This window comes from Lampetra planeri, chromosome 7 (genome assembly GCF_965212315.1).
Source record: "Lampetra planeri chromosome 7, kcLamPlan1.2.h2, whole genome shotgun sequence".
NCBI lineage: Eukaryota > Metazoa > Chordata > Hyperoartia > Petromyzontiformes > Petromyzontidae > Lampetra > Lampetra planeri.
The window spans coordinates 3,719,619-3,735,588 of record NC_136113.1 but is presented as its reverse complement, the minus strand read 5'-3'; the positions used below and the strand labels follow the sequence as shown (position 1 = coordinate 3,735,588).

The 15,970-nt window shown below is 41.1% G+C and overlaps 1 protein-coding gene across 6 annotated transcripts in view; it reads left to right on the top strand.

Annotated features, from left to right (window-relative positions):
- The window catches only part of BIRC6 (baculoviral IAP repeat containing 6), a 149,468-nt gene that overhangs the window by 105,904 nt on the left and 27,594 nt on the right, over positions 1 to 15,970 (top strand). For 5 of the 6 annotated variants that reach the window (XM_078595979.1, XM_078595981.1, XM_078595980.1 and 2 more), the window contains exons 67-70: positions 8,467 to 8,683; positions 11,338 to 11,409; positions 12,677 to 12,819; positions 14,603 to 14,710. In XM_078595979.1, the coding sequence (XP_078452105.1) occupies positions 8,467 to 8,683; positions 11,338 to 11,409; positions 12,677 to 12,819; positions 14,603 to 14,710 (540 nt within the window). The remainder of the gene's footprint in view (positions 1 to 8,466; positions 8,684 to 11,337; positions 11,410 to 12,676; positions 12,820 to 14,602; positions 14,711 to 15,970) is intronic. The other variant, XM_078595982.1, reaches the window with a different exon arrangement.

Below are 15,970 nucleotides of genomic sequence, written 5' to 3'. Positions count from 1 at the left end.
TCGGAAGGTGGTAGGATGGGAACATCATAGCCAGTTATGATTTAAACTGGTTGATAACGTCCTTCCAATGATTGCTCAGTTTGTACCCATCTTCTCGGTTTAAATTGTGTCTGTGTCTAAACAAATGGTGGCTTAATGAACGAATCTTTGTTGATAGCCAGTGGGCTTGCAAAGTACCTTCGTCTTAGAGAAATACATTTCGTGTGAGCCCACCACATTAAAACAATGATCAGCCACGGCCGAGGTATTGGTCCGACCGTGTTTCAGATCTGCCTTATGTTCACGAACACGGACCGAGACCTGTCGCTGTGTCTGCGGCAGTAGTTACATTGGGGAAACCTACATCACGATACAAGTTAGGCATAATTATCTGGTTGTAGTGGATGGTTGTGTTTGATTATATATATAATGAATTATTTGAGATGCCAGTAAGCTACATATATTTACGTGATGATACTGGTTAGTCATAGTTAATTAGTTGTTCTACATGGTTAGTAATGTTGTAATCATGCTGTGTTCGTTTTGATTAATGTAAATACATTTTTGTTTAAGGTTGTCATGTGATGACTTAATGATGCGTTTCCAAGCCATACTCGGCATTTAAAGAATATAATTTTGTTATTCCTCTCCGTTAAATGGATTCTTGAATTTGGCTTGGCCAATAGTAATTAGCTTTGTGCAGAACATCAACGTTATCAAAATCAATTGAAGGCCCTTGTTGGTGAGCGTGTTCCGCAGCTGCCGACAATTGTGTTCGTGAATATTTCACGGTCCTCAGGTGTTCTTTTATTTTTGTGCTAATCTTATAAACAGCATTCCCTCGTTATTCGTGAACATGCTAGCCCGCGATTTTGGCTATCTGCATCGACAGAGGGAAAGAAAGTGAGATAAAGTGATGAGAGAGAGTGATGAGATAAAGAGATGAAAGAGAGACATTACCGGAGCTTTAGAAGCATCTGCAGGCGTTGCGCTTCGATATTCGTAGGCCACCATCATTATCTGTGAAATTTGCTGTTCACGTGCAACTCTAGAACGTATCCTTCACAAATAACGATATTGTACTTTCCAACTCTTGTCTTGCCTCCACAACTGTGGAGAGTAATGACCTGTAAGGACAAGTTCACGAGACATACGGAACCGAGGCGTGCACAAGGTGGACCAGAGCATACGTTGTGCCAATGACTGTGAGGACTTTGAATGTGCTTTGATTTGACAGTTCGAACGTGAACCACGAGGAAGGTCACAAACTCCAGGATTCACTTTTCTATTGAGGTCTAAAGTGCCTTGGCACCATACTCGACCAGAATGTCATTTGATCACCACATGCAAAATATAGTCAGGTCCTTGCAATTTTCATATCGGGGTTCTATAACACATTTGACGACGATTGAGTCGTGACATAGCCAACACGGTGGAATGTAGCACAGTATCGACAAGGCTCGATTGTTGCAACTCACTCCTGTACGTCCCTGGACGTCTGGCAAAAACATGAAGCTGAAGCATGTACATTATTCTCTGGCACGTGTCGTGACGGGTACTGCAAGATCCGACCATGTCCATCCAGTCGCCTAGCTTCCGGTTGCCCGAATGAATACATTATACCAGTAGGAACCTCCTGGTTACACCAGCCCATAGGGGATTATTGTGTCCGTCTGTCGTGGAGGGAGGGGCTGGGTGGGGAGGGGAGGGTGGGGAGGGGAGGGTGGGGAGGGGCTGGGTGGGGAGGGTGGGGGGTGGGAGGGGCTGGTCACCCCGTGGTACCCTTATAATACTCAACGTTTAACCTACTCATGCCGGCTTGTGCCCGCCCTCACAGTCGGGCATATTTACGGAATACACCACGCCGCCGTTGGCCCTGGCCAATGACCGAGCAACCCAACGTTCCTACCAGCTCCCTCCGCAGAAATGTGTTATGGTCACACTCATTACACACACAGTGCTTGCCAAAACTGAAACCACAATACCTTGCTGATCTCAAGGAGCATAAACCATGACACAAACACCTGTCATCCTCGCAGCAGCTTTTGGCTAGCCATCGAACAAAGATGGTCACCGCATCGCATGCTTCCAGATGCACTTCTGTGGCCGTCTGGAACGCTCTCATGGTATTCAGAAGCCACTGGAGCTATGGTACTTTTAAATCTATATTGAAAACCCATTTCTTTAGAACTGCTTTTTCTGTTAAGTTTGTCCTTCCCCCGCACCTCCGATGAGCACGGTTAACTACGATGCCAAAAACTTTTCACGTACATACATGCGTACATGTAGAAGTTTTCTCAGGTACATTGTCATCCCCGGAGCGCCTCAATGTTGTGATGAGTCGAAGTGTGTGCAGTTCTTTTCCTTACTTGTAAGCACCTGCACATGAAAGCCTGTAACTCGAAACGAATTGTCTGTGCCATTGGCATTACTTTCAAGCCATGCCAGCATTACTTTTAAGTTCATGAAAGTAATGCTGGCATGGCTGGATTGTATATTTGGCATTCCATTCTATTATCAGTTATGCATAGCAAATAAGAGACAGCCTTAACTTTTAAATGGCAATGAGCAGGTACTTGTCGGTTATAAAACCAGCGTGGTGTTTCGTGAAATTGGCATTGTGCATTTAAACTTCCTAAAAAGTAACATTACATTTTACGAGTAATTGTTGTAACGTTGGTAGCAATGACAAAACGTAATTATAGTGTGCAATAATATGGCATAATTTAAAGGTTCGCATTTAATATTTAAGAAGTATTTAAAAGACTTTGAGTAAGACACGAAACTAACAAAGTCGCTCGTCATGTGGGACTGCTCTCGTTAGTAGAAACTTATGCATTTCTAATGTTTGCGCTAGACAGTGAGCGTTGTGGCCAGACACTGGGGAAGAGTGGTGTGTGAGCCACCAGTTCAATTGGGTTGCAGCTCGTCCACTCGCGCAGTGCAGCAAGCCAAGAAATTGGCATGCGCCCATTCGGTGAGGCAGCCTCAATCTCACTCCGCCTTTCTCAAAAGTATGGCCGCAAAGAGTTGTAGTTGTTGTCGTCGATGATGTTGGTGACAAAACAAATATGTTTCCAGCGTAAACCAATTGCTCGAGTATGTATTTTTTTTTAATCGAGAAACCTAACCTTACGTTCTGTTGTGCTCCCATCACAACAGGAGCGCATACTTCCTTTCGGCAATGTGAGCCTGATAAATTGGCCATACTGCAATGTTTTCTTGGCTGCAGTGAAACTAGTTGCTTGCTGTCCTCCGTTGCTTTGGTGTTGCCTGCCCCGTGCAGGACATTGTGCGAATGTGTGTTGGAGGCATTTGCATTGTGAAGAAGGTTGCTCGTCACCCCTGTGGTTCCCGTTGCTCCGCAGTGTTTTTCATCAGCTGTGGAGGTGTTAACGGATTGAGAAAAACCACTTCATATATCATGGGCACTTAATTGGGCTTGTAAGAATTCCTTCCAACGCACAGCATCCGCTTGCTAAATGGTATGATAAATGATGGTACCAGGATGTTTTGAGGAGATGGGTAATTAGGTGATTGAAAGGGACATAATTGACCTTGAATTATGCAGTGCCTGATTTGATGTTTTCAAGTATCCGTTGTTATTCTGGTTGGCTGCTATCATGGTTTGCTATGCTATTGAGCAGCCTGTTGTGTGTTACACTTAAGGTCATTCATTTGCAATTGTCATTTATTCCATGTAGAGATATAGAAATGACAGTCATTTGGTAATGTATTATACTAGCAAGGTACACAAATGTTTCACAATACAGTGCTTATTTGAAGCTGTTTACTTCATGAAACCAATTTTGAAGATGGACTTTTGAAATGTAATTTAAATACAACCACACTTTAAATACAACCGTTATAAGTGCTTTATAGGACACAAAACAGGACATTGTGTGGGACAATTCAGCTGCTCAGTAGAATGCCATCGGCGATAATAATGTGTTTTCTGAGGTTATTCACTGAAGCCTCGTCTAGTGCATGATGCAGCATTGTTATCCGTTATGTAGACTGACTTTAATGAAAATTGCATTGAATGGTAAGTTTAACTCATCCAAACTATAGTCTTCTACTGTGCTTTATGCACTGTTCTGAATTGTTTTAATTGGGATTTCCCCTTGAGACATTTGGTAATTCTTACAACCTAATGGGCTGTGCACAATAAGTCTGAGCAGATATGTGTAGCAGATTGGTGACCGTGATGGCAGGTGGGAGGGACTCTGAGATTTTCTGCATTCCATGAATGCCCCATTTGGTAAGAACATTAATTACTGTGCCGCAGTCTTGGCATTGCTCTTGATCATGAGCTCGTAAGCGATGCCTTAATGCAGTGCTTACCATCTCTCAATGACACGGAGACACATTTATGACGCTGTGGGGACCGGCTTCACTTCAATTTATGGCTTGTTTCTTGAAGCTGGAAGTGCTATAAAATCTTGATGCATAATTTTGACGTACGCTATCTTGTTTGAATAGTGCACAGTATTAGGGATGAAACAATTTTTAATGTGTGAGAGCAACTGTACGTACATATATGAATGCGTTGGTGACGAATTTTACTATTATCATGGGGCAAGTAATAGAAAGTGAAATGTGAAAACTGGTCATGTCACGAAGCCACTTTTGTGCAGTGAAACTTGCTGATCAATTGGGCAGTTTGACCAAACAAGATGTTCGCGACGATTCACAGCCACCGCTGCCACCTTTGTCAGTATGATCAGTCCTACCACACAGTGACATTGGACAAAACCGCACAGTGGCATTCAATATTGAATGTGCGTATATGCTCATAATGCATTGCGTTAGTGTTTTTAGTGGCACGTTTAAATTCTTGTGTATTCGGTATATTGTTTGGCTTGGAGCATGACTATTGCCAATGTATTGTTTTTGTTCAGTTTAATTTCACATTGCCGTTATTGTACTTGCAAACTCAGCAGGGAAAAGCTTAGGTGGTTAGGGTTACTTTGGTGGCCACTGACCTGGCTTCCGTGCAGGGGTCTGATTGGATGTGAAATAAAATAGCACATTCTGTCCACACTGATTGTCTCCAAATCTGACGACGCTGCTGCTCAAGTAATGATAGCCGAGCAGGGAATGTGCGGTCATGTACATTTAAATAGCATAGTGATACAAAGCGCTAACAATTTTAGCCATTTAGGGGTCACAGTTGAATCGGCCGCAGGTGTGCTGAGGTAACACAATGGTACCTGAGCCCAGGGGAATAATAACGGGCATGTTCTTATGCAGTAGCGCTGCGTGTTGTTGCCACGTTCCTGGTGGCACATAGTAGTAGTCAGTTCTCCTACAATATGGTCCTTGCGTTCCTCAAGAACGCCACGTGAAGGAAAAGTTGCGTTATAATCAACATTGATTCAATGGGGGTTAAGGGGTAATAGGTTTCGAAAACACCACGACTAAAATTTTTCTTGCCAGTTTGTTTTAATATTGTTGATTTTTAAGTGTTCTTTTATAATTAAATTATAACATGAAAATGGGTGAAAAATGCACGTTACATTGTTAGTCGCTAAGCGATAGACAAACTTAGCCATTGAGGAGGGTGAGTAGAGAAAATAATGAAGGGTATGAAGTGATAACTCCTTGTAATGTGGCAGTGCGATGGAAAACAAGGTTAAAACAAGGTTTTAACAAAGGGTTTAACAGTGCTGTTTAGAATACGGTTTGTTTATGGAAATGGGTAATTTGCATTGCAATGATGACATTTGTATCATGAATAATATTGCTGTTCTATATGAAAGCAACCATATCTGTAGTTTTAATTGCTTTAACTACAGTGGTATGTTCAAAATATTAAAGCCATTATTGTGAATATTCTCGTGAGTATGATGCCCCTCATACATTATATTGTCTCTCTGCATCCGATTTAAATACGTTTTTAGATTATATGGGTTTTATGAATGCAGGCAGGTGTTTTTAAATTGCACTTGTGAAATGTTTTACACTGAGGGTATGCATCTTTCAAATATGTTAATGCTCTTTTATTTGTTGGTCTTTGCTTAAATTTAGACTGTTGAATAATGAATTGCACTTTATATTTAGTTTTTTTATTGTCTGTTTACTTCAAATGTAATCTTTTTTCAATTACTCATTTGGAATCTCCAGAACAATCATCGACCTACAGTGCGGAAACTCGGCAGAATTCTTGCAGTATAGGGTGATGATTGATATGCTCTGAGACTCAGGGTTTCTGTATGAACAAACACAATAATACATTTTTTTTATTAGCTTTCATGGTTTTTTCTTCCCGTTATTTTTAATTTTCTGTGCTTTTAATCATTGCTGTCATTTATATTTTGTCATGTTTGTAATTGTTTGACCTAGCGTGCCTTAAATATGACTGTCTCAATGAGCTCTCGCCCCGCTCCAAAAATGGATGTCCTTGTGTGTTTGTACCACATGTATACGTACGAGCATGTGGGCCCATATGCCGTTAAGTGGCTGTGATGTAAACCTGATGAATGTTCAGCTGCAATCTGGACCTAGAAACCTCATAAATTGAAAAACTTGAAGAATTATATACAGCTCCCGAAATGTAAATTAGGTTTCGTATACAATTGTCAACATTTTAATTATGGGCATTTTTTAGACTACTTTATTGTCACCTATCACTCGAATATAAATGTATTTTCTGCTAATTATTAATTTAAATTTGATCCTCGTTTTTGTCTTTGGAATGCATGAAATGGGGCTATTATCGGAGGCACCGCGTTTTAGAAAATGCTTACATCAAACGCACGATTTAAATAAACGCCTGAGAAAAACAGCTCTGACATTATTATTTGGCAAAAACAACGTAGCTGTTATGCTCCCATAAAAGCCATTGTAGCTTCTTGATGCAAGCTTTCTAATTTTTGCGCCTCAAATACTGCACTGCAGGTACAAGGCATTTGCACTGCTCATGAAACCACTTCTATTAACAAGTTCTGAACATTGGCACTGCTTCATTTTAGCGCAATGTTTTTTTTATATAAAAAAATATTGTGGTGGTGTTGGCATTGCAGTTTTCCCATTATTGAGTGCGATTATTATAGTTTTTAACATTTATTTCATACACCATCTGGAAGTGTGATAGCATTAAGTATCTTCATAGCATTTTTTTTCAAGGTTTAATTTCTTCTCTAGTCTTCCTAGGTGTAAGTTTCAGGGCCTCCAAAGCCTTTGGTTTAATAAGAATTAGATTTTTTTCCTTTCCAAAGCCTCACAGATTGATTTTTTACTACATACCATTGTTTCCACCAATTGCTGCAGTTTATTACAACGTCATACAAGAGACTATAAAAATGTGCATTTAACGTGCATGAAATGTATTCAGTCTGAATCACATTTGAAGTAAAAATATATCAATATTTTTATGGGAATAACTTTATGTATTCAGGGCCTTCTTTTTCAAAGTTGAATTTTCCTTAAATTTCACAGTGTTTGAGGTTATCTTGGTTGTTAAAGTCTTTCCAATTTTTTTAAAAGAAAAGCATTGTTTTACAACTTTGACCTGATTTCAAGGATAATCCAACCGGAATGACAATTCAATCATTAGAGCAACTCTCCCTTTTGGGTTAACTCTGCATTTTGTTCCTGCCATGAAATTGCACATCACAATTCTTTGCTTGAAATGTGATATTACTTGTCAGAAAATTATAGGTCTCCCATAAATGCCATGGAGTACTTTGATGCCCACCAAATAATCTTTGTTTCTTGCTGATATTCATTCTCTTTGTACTTTAATAAGATTCTTGGCTTATACATATGGCAAAGAGCAAAAGCCGCTGGCCTTATTTTAAAGCTTTTTAAGGCAGCTTCTGGGACTTGGTTTTTAAGTAGACGTGCCCAATAAGCCACCCAACACTGGGTGCTATGGTGTGGCCTCACGTTTGCGTAACACTGTTGCTGTGTCATTTTCAGTTAGCGGTGCTGTCCTGTGTGTGTTTTTTTTCTCAGTTGCGGAGCACCGGCCCAGATGCTCAAAATTCCAAACAGCAACAAACATTACTCTTGAATCTTCTTGGTTCTTTCGGTAAAGTCACGTAGAAGGGAAATAATAAAATAATAAAAATTTACATAATAAAATTCTCATGACGTTTCGGCCACAACGCAAGCAGCCATCCTCAGGTGAAGAACAGGGCTGTCGGAAAGACAGATAGATAAGAGTAAATACGTTTCCTGAATTTAAAGGTTATAAGAACTTGGAAACAGAGATGATGAGAGGGAATTCCAAAGTCAAGCAATGCGGGAAAAGAAGCGGAAGTAGAATTATTGTGACCTGCAGCGTGGTGGTGGTGGTTGAACGCCGTGTGTATTGAGACGACACTGGGCCTGGTAGACCAAGTCCTCAACATGGGTGGAGGAATCGACGCGTTAAGTTTACAAGACTAGTAACTATGGTAATGTTATTGCAGCATGTGCTTGTGGGGCTTGTGTCCCGTTCTGCCGAGTGACACGTGCGATGCACTGCTGCTGTGTCCGCAGTTTTGGACATGGCGCGCCACGTGCCGCTGTACCGGGCTCTGCTGGAGCTGCTTCGCGCCATCGCCCTCTGCCCGCCGCTCGTGCCCCTTCTGCTGCCCCTCTCGGGAGGGCCACCCTCCGACGTCCAGGAGGACTCTGAGACCGCGTCTCAAGGCTGCATCTCTGCCCTGCTCACAAAGATGAAAACCTGTGTTGACACGTACAGTAACAGACTCAGGTGAGAGGCACACACACACATACAACTGCCAGTTCACAAGGTTGCAACTATGAAAAAGAGCTGTAGGGCTGCGTGTGAACCAGCTTGTGACCCTGTTGAGTGGTGGGGCACAGCTGATCGCATATTACACGTGAAGAGTATGACTCACTATGAGATATGTTTGATGAATGTGATATATTTTCAAATATACAAATTGTCCTTTGAATCATCAGTATTTTCTTTCATCTGTGTTTGATTGAATATTGAATGGAAGAATAAATTGCGGTGATGTAAGTCTTTCATTGCTTGGTTCCATAAAATTGGAAGATTACATTGCTTGGGGACATTTTATTTCAGGACAAATGTTTGCTTGGACGCTGTGAATGTTTGTAGTTTAGCATGCTTTTGTGGTAGGAGCGTCTTGGCTTAAGTGGGTTTTATTTAAGGCAGAATATGACCTGGAAAAATGTGTACCCCCTTTCATTTAATATTTGATTGACGTGTTCTTCCTTGGTAAGGACTTTATGCTTTTACTCATTTGTACCAGTTACCAGTGCATGAGTGCAACAAGAAATTTGGCTGAACATTACCAGATTTCTCATTTCTTGTAAGACTTTGAACAGGTTTGAATAGCAAGTGCAAACCGCATTGTGGAGTGACTGAATTTGCTTAACTATCGGGCTTCGAGTTACTTATATATTCTGCTCCTGAATTCCTTTCTGCTCATATTTTGATTTTTTGGGACACATTTGCAGGAATGTGTTTTTTATATTCTTCGGCTCTTTCGGTAAAGTCACATAGATAGGTTCAAAAATGTTACACAAAACTATGACGTTTTGATCGCAACACAAGCGGTCGTCATTAGGTGGAGAAAAGAAAAAAAGAGGGGTTAGCCTCGAAGGCAAACTCTTTATAAAGGTTTAAAATGGGCGTAGCCCAAGTGTCAGAACGGAGTGGGCGAGGCAAAAGAGCCCTTGGGGGAGCATGAGCGGAGGGATTAAAAACGGTGGGCCTCGGCATATTGAGCGGCGAAGGTTCTGAAAAGATGCCGCAACACCAAGGTAATACCAATCTCCTTTACATTGACATCTGCTGCTGTCACATCTTCTAATGCTAAACAGATCTTGTTCAGGGGCAGGCTTAGCCCTGATCTCAGAGATAATAAGATTGCTCCGAATTGAAGTAGATCTTTTGGACAAGACACTCCTGAAATCACACTTAACATTGACAGAAAAAATGTCTACATCTGATTGGGAACATGTAGATGACATGACAGCCTCTTCAGCCGCTTCAATGTCGGCTAAATGCAAAGATAACCTGATTTCCAAGTTCAACCTCCTTTCCAAGAAGCAGCCAGATCTACACATTAACAAGTTAGACGTTGACAAGGTTGTTATTAATCCGAGTAATAGTCCAATTTCTGACAGGCTAAAATCGGTTCTAGGTGAAGGGTTGAATTTCGCAGTCACCCCTAAACACATCCCAGTGGATGAAATTATTGCCCAGGTCGATGTAGCCCTTAAGGGTGTGGGATACATCACTGCAGATGTGGCAAGATCGGAAATCGCTGCAATCCTCAAAAACGCTAAGACACCTATCAGCAACATCAGTAAGGATGAGCGTGAGCTATCTCAATTAAAAAATAGGGATGACATTGTCATCCTCTCAGCCGACAAGGGCAATGCCACAGTCATCATGGACAAAACCACATACAATAACAAAATTCAGAACCTACTTAATGATGGTAGCTATACATAAATTGAGAGATCCCACCAACAGCCTCGTTACAAAAAACAACAATATCACTGATTCGACTTCTTGAATCGAACAAACCAAGCGGTTTCCTTAAACCCTTTGCTGCTAGACCACCCATATTGTATGGCTTACCAAAAATCCATAAAGAGGGTACACCCCTTCGTCCTATCGTCTCCACCATTGACTCACCCACCTACAAACTGGCCCGATTTCTGTCTGAGACCTTACAACCATTCACTGGTAATACCTCCTCAACTGTACTTAACTCAGCTCACTTGGTATCGTTAATTAAGAACATCTCACTATCTCCAGGTGATTTTGCTCATTAGTTTCAATGTAGTCTCTTTGTTTACCAAAGTTCCTGTGCCTGACACCATTGCAATCATTGAAGGTTTGGTCCAACAAGGACTGAATGCTGATGTATCGGCCCTGGTGGTACGTAACCTCCGCTCATGCTCCCCCAGGGCTCATGTGCCCCGCCCACTCCATTCTGTCACTTGGGCTATGCCCATTTTAAACCTTTATAAACAGTTTGCCTTTAGAGGCTAACCCCTTCTTTTTTCTTTTCCCCACCTGATGACGACCGCTTGTATTGCGATCGAAACGTCGTAGTTTAAAAAAATATATTTTTAACCTATCTACGTGACTTTACCGAAAGACCCAAAGAATATGAATTACTGCAGTCACGAAAGCTTTAAGTCAATGTATTTTTTGCAGGATATCTACTCGTTTAGCTAATATATGAAGTTGGAAATTTTTTTTTTTAATAACGACAGTAACAGCAAAATTTACTTGACGAAAAATGTGCTGTGCACCACAGATTATATTTTAAAGTGTAGCTTTGTACCAGGGATTGTATATGTATAAAAAAAAATTGGCTCTTCTTATTGGCCCTGAAAACTTTTTACTTTTGAACCCAGCAACCTTTCACGGCATTGCGGAGGCGGAATACGAAATGCAGTTCTCAACTCATCGCTGTACAGCAGACAAACGTAATGCACATTAATGCTGCCACACACTTTAAGCTCATTTACATTTGCTTGGCTTCCCCGTGAGTTTGCACTTATCCATTGGTTTGCAGCTCTTACGCAGTTGGCAGCTATGCAATCCAAATCTCCAAAGCCTTAATTTACCTGCTATGGACACTGCTTTAATAAAAATGTGGTGTTTATTACAGGCCCCCACAGTTTTTCAGGGTCATATCAGCTGTCCACCCACACTAGCTGTGTGTATTATGTTGGGTAACAGTCGAGGGGCCACAGGGCGTGACTGCGTGGTCTGGGGTTGGCTTAATATGTGATGGTTATTTTGCTAGGACTCAGGAACAAGATCCCTGTGTTATTAAAAAAAATCACGGATGTGGCTGGGTGGCTCATAGGTCATAGCGCAGAGCTAGCACCGCTGAGATCTTTGGATCGAATCCAGGCGGCCGCCTGTGATTAAACCAGGTTCTCAAGTTCAGTGAGTTGAACGCAATAAAAAAAAAGCCGTCAAGTTACGTTTGTTTCTACAAATAATTTGGCTAAATCCCAGCTCTGGGAAATAAAATATCGGTTTTACAGTGCTTTGAACATTACTCTCATGCAGAGTGAATGAGGTGTGCTCAGAGGTCGTTGTGACCAGAGGTCGTTTGAAGAACGACCTTTGAGATTCCTTCAAGCGACCTTTCATAGGCCACTTTATAGCACTCAGCATTGCACTACTTCATGGGAGCAATGGATTTTTAATCTCATGACTTGACAACCGATAGCACAATCTGTATCACATTAGTGAACATGACAATGATTTTTTCATTTTTTTTGGATGTTCTTGTTTTAACAAAAAAAAGTATTTTTTATATTAAACATATTACTTTTGTCAAAAAATGTATGGGGGTTAAAGGAAACAAATAAAGTGCACCGGAACATTGAAATGATGGTGCTGTAAATTTAGGTTGTACTCAGTAAATGGAGCAAGTTAGTGACTCATTTCTAAGAAGCATTATTTATAATGGGGGAATGATGGGGAGATGTAATGTCTTGCAATTGTGATGCACATTTGTCTTGGTGAAGTGGCAACCTGTAATTCACATTGCAACTGGTTTCATTGGCAACTCCTCTTGGCTCTAACCCCGCTTGTTTTGATGTTTGTGTTTGTCACGAGAATCTCACGCCATCTATAGACAGTTCGTTGGTGTATTTCCTATTAATCTTGTATTTTCACGCTCATTTGAAAATGTAAAAAATGTTTCGCATGAGTGACGTCGTTAAATATCTGCAGGTCAAAGAAAGAACGGGGCAAAGCCAATGGGAAAGTGGATTCGGAAGCCGAAGCCGAGGGCCTCACCCTGCTGGTACCTGACATCCAGAGGACAGCGGAGATTGTGCACAAGGCAACCACCAGCCTCAAGCAGGCCACACTCGGTACGCTGGCCCACCAGCTTCTCATACTCATGCCTCCATTCAAACCATGTGTATTCCCTACTGTGCTCCACTCCCAACTGTTCACATGCGCTTGTGTTTTTCCTTTAAACCACATTTTTAGCGCGGTTGGCTACGTATGGTGCGAATTAAGTTCTACATACATACATACATGTACTCATTACCACATTCCACTGCCACTTCATACATTTGTTCATGCCTACATTCGAACCACATCCACTCGCCATTCTTCTCCACTAATATCCCTTCTCACACGAAAACACTCGTGGCCAACATGCCGGACTTGCTTGGGCCCACTAACGCTTTCTCACGTACTCATGTGAACATGCAGGTTCGCGATTGCTATCACACTCGCACCAATCAGCTTTTCATGCAACCACTTATGATCACTACAGAATTCTACGCAGGCCTTTGGTTTTTGTTCACGTAGTTTACGTACACTTTTATCAACTCGAAAAAAATCCCTCTTTTCCTAGCTAAGATGTACTTTTGGAATGTCCAATACACTTGTTTGAACAAGGTCCTCCTTTCAGCTTCTTTCTGGCTATGCGTTTTAAAAATAAATGTACGGTTGGCTTGGATAACCTTCCTCATTCCCCATGGGAATACTGCATTGCTACAATTGAGCGTATTGCTATTGAATCTTCACTGCTTTTGTGTATTGCCTAATTTATAAGGACTAATAAACAATTAATGTTCTGTTAAGCAATTTGCACTTAAAGCTATTAAGATGGTCTGAACATTCGGCTTAATTTTCCTTTTCTTTATTCAATGGCTGTCCCTTGCTTTCTTGCAGATGTTTGTTTGCAACACACATCTTAGCTCATCTTTCTGTAGTTGTAAAAACAATTGTTTACTCATTTGTATAAGTGGTAATGATAATTTTGGTGTAGCTAATGTGTATTACGTACAGATATACTGCAATGTTATTGATGTCCTTTGCACGTTGAGTATTTAGTTTTTTTAATTAACAGGAAACCAGATTTGTTTTTTCCATTTTGTACATTCTTCATAGGACACAAAAACTTCCATTTCCCTAATTCTGTGGTTTTATGAGAGGCGTATGAAACTTTTATTGAAATTGTTTCTCGACCAAAGAAAACGGACAGAAAACTTAAGGCTTATACAAATGCTGCAGAGCATTTTAAATTGGTTATTGCATGCAGTGCGAGTACATTGCCTACAATACCCAGTAAATCCTACAACAATGCGAGGCGTTGCCTGTCTCTCGAGACGAGACAGCCTTCTGGAATGTGTGCACTTTCTTGCCATGGAGCGCATTACTTGTTCACACGAGCAGGGGCAAGTTCTTGCAAGTTCTGTTTGCAGAGCTTTGTGCTAAGAATGGTGCTTTATGCTGCCTTTGCGATAGTCGCACAATGGATATGGCTGCCACATCAGGAGTTGTGTTTCGGCTGCCCTTATCTTGGTTTGCTAGGTGACTGTCCTTGCTAGGGCAAACAGTGTCGCTGTTCAGCTTCGATTTTCATTTCTTCATATCTCTGCTTATATCAAAGTGCTGCCTCTGCACAAACCTCCCTTTTTACCCTTTGCTTGCCGCCTTTCAAGCTGAGATTTTGAAAAGTGCAATGTGGTGTGAGATCATGAATTCTGAGTGTGGCTTCTTTGAAAGAAAATAAATGTCTGTTCTTAATATTTCCTTCAGTATGTTCCATATTTCTATTATCCTGTTCTCCTTGTTGCGGCACTTGTTCCAGGAGACACCTGGCTAAATGTTTGATTCTTCGCCCATTCTGAATTTCAGACAAACAAGATCTTGAAAACAGGAGTATTTTTTCAAGACCCAGGATGTCTACTGCTGGAAAATCAATGGAGGAAAGATATGTTTCCATTATGAAGGACTTACAGTTTGGTGAGTAATTTTGTCCCAATTTGAGCCATTTTTTTCTTGTTGTGGCCAATTATTTGGCACCTTTATAGCCTCTATGGGAACCCTATGTTGTTTTTCAGAGTCTAAGCGCAGGTCTTATGCTTTCACGTTATGCAAATCAGAAATTGCCTAGTTAACAGTGTGCTAATTCTGCTGAACTGTTCGGAGGATTGCTTCAGACTTTTATTTTAGTGTGGCCCATGACATAATTTTGCCTTGATTATTATGACTTCGCGTATGTTTTCCATTTATCAAATGTTGACGCACACGGATGATTATTTGCTCACGTGTTGTGTGAGCATTACCAGGTATCATTTCGGTACCATTCGTCTTTTCCTGAATGCGCAATTGTATTCCATCATTGGAAACCTTAATATCCCAAATTTGGCATCATATCTGAGCCTCTTGAGATATTTATTGGACTACCCAAAGTGTTCCCCACAAAGCAAAATCACGGGTCGTTTCCACTGCTCAGTAGCAATGATTTTTAGTGGCTGCATCCATATGCATACACGTTCACATCACTACCTCAAGCAGTAGGCCCTACGTTGGCTTGGGTCAATTGAACCGGACGCTCACAGGCCTACGGCTGAGCAGCCGTGTTGCGAAACATGATCGTCGCTGGCCGCCCCCCCTACACCTGCCTGCTTGCCTGTCCCTGTATTGATTCGTAGTGCAGCAATTGAGGCGATTGACTTTTGATTGGACCATGAAATAACCGTTTCGGCTAACGAGCAGTTATTTTCTGTGGCACACCATGGCATGCTATACCTGAATCACATTGATGTGGTTCAGTGTATAAAAAAAAACATACCTAAATACAGCATGTACATGTGCTGTAAGTAATATATTATGGTTATTGATAAATCATTATTTAAATGTATTCCATTACTGAAAATTATGAGTGCCTTGGTGCATGACTAGTTAATTACATTATGTGTATAATGTTCGGCTGTTTTTTCCTTTGGCAATTAAGTGGCTGTTTTGAATACACAATCATCTATCAGTGGCACATGTTTTGGCTCTCGTGACAATGAGCTGCACGCAGCTCCAAGGGGAGAAGGACTGTGGTGCTTTGGTTGAGCTTCATTCTCCAAAATTTTGAGCATTCAACGATTGGGGAATTTTTTTAGCTGCTTTGAGATATTGGTGGTTTTTTCATTACCTATTACTGTATACTATGTGTATTATGTAACGTGTGTCATTTATGTGTCTTGTTTGTTTTATTTTATCAGTGGAGAG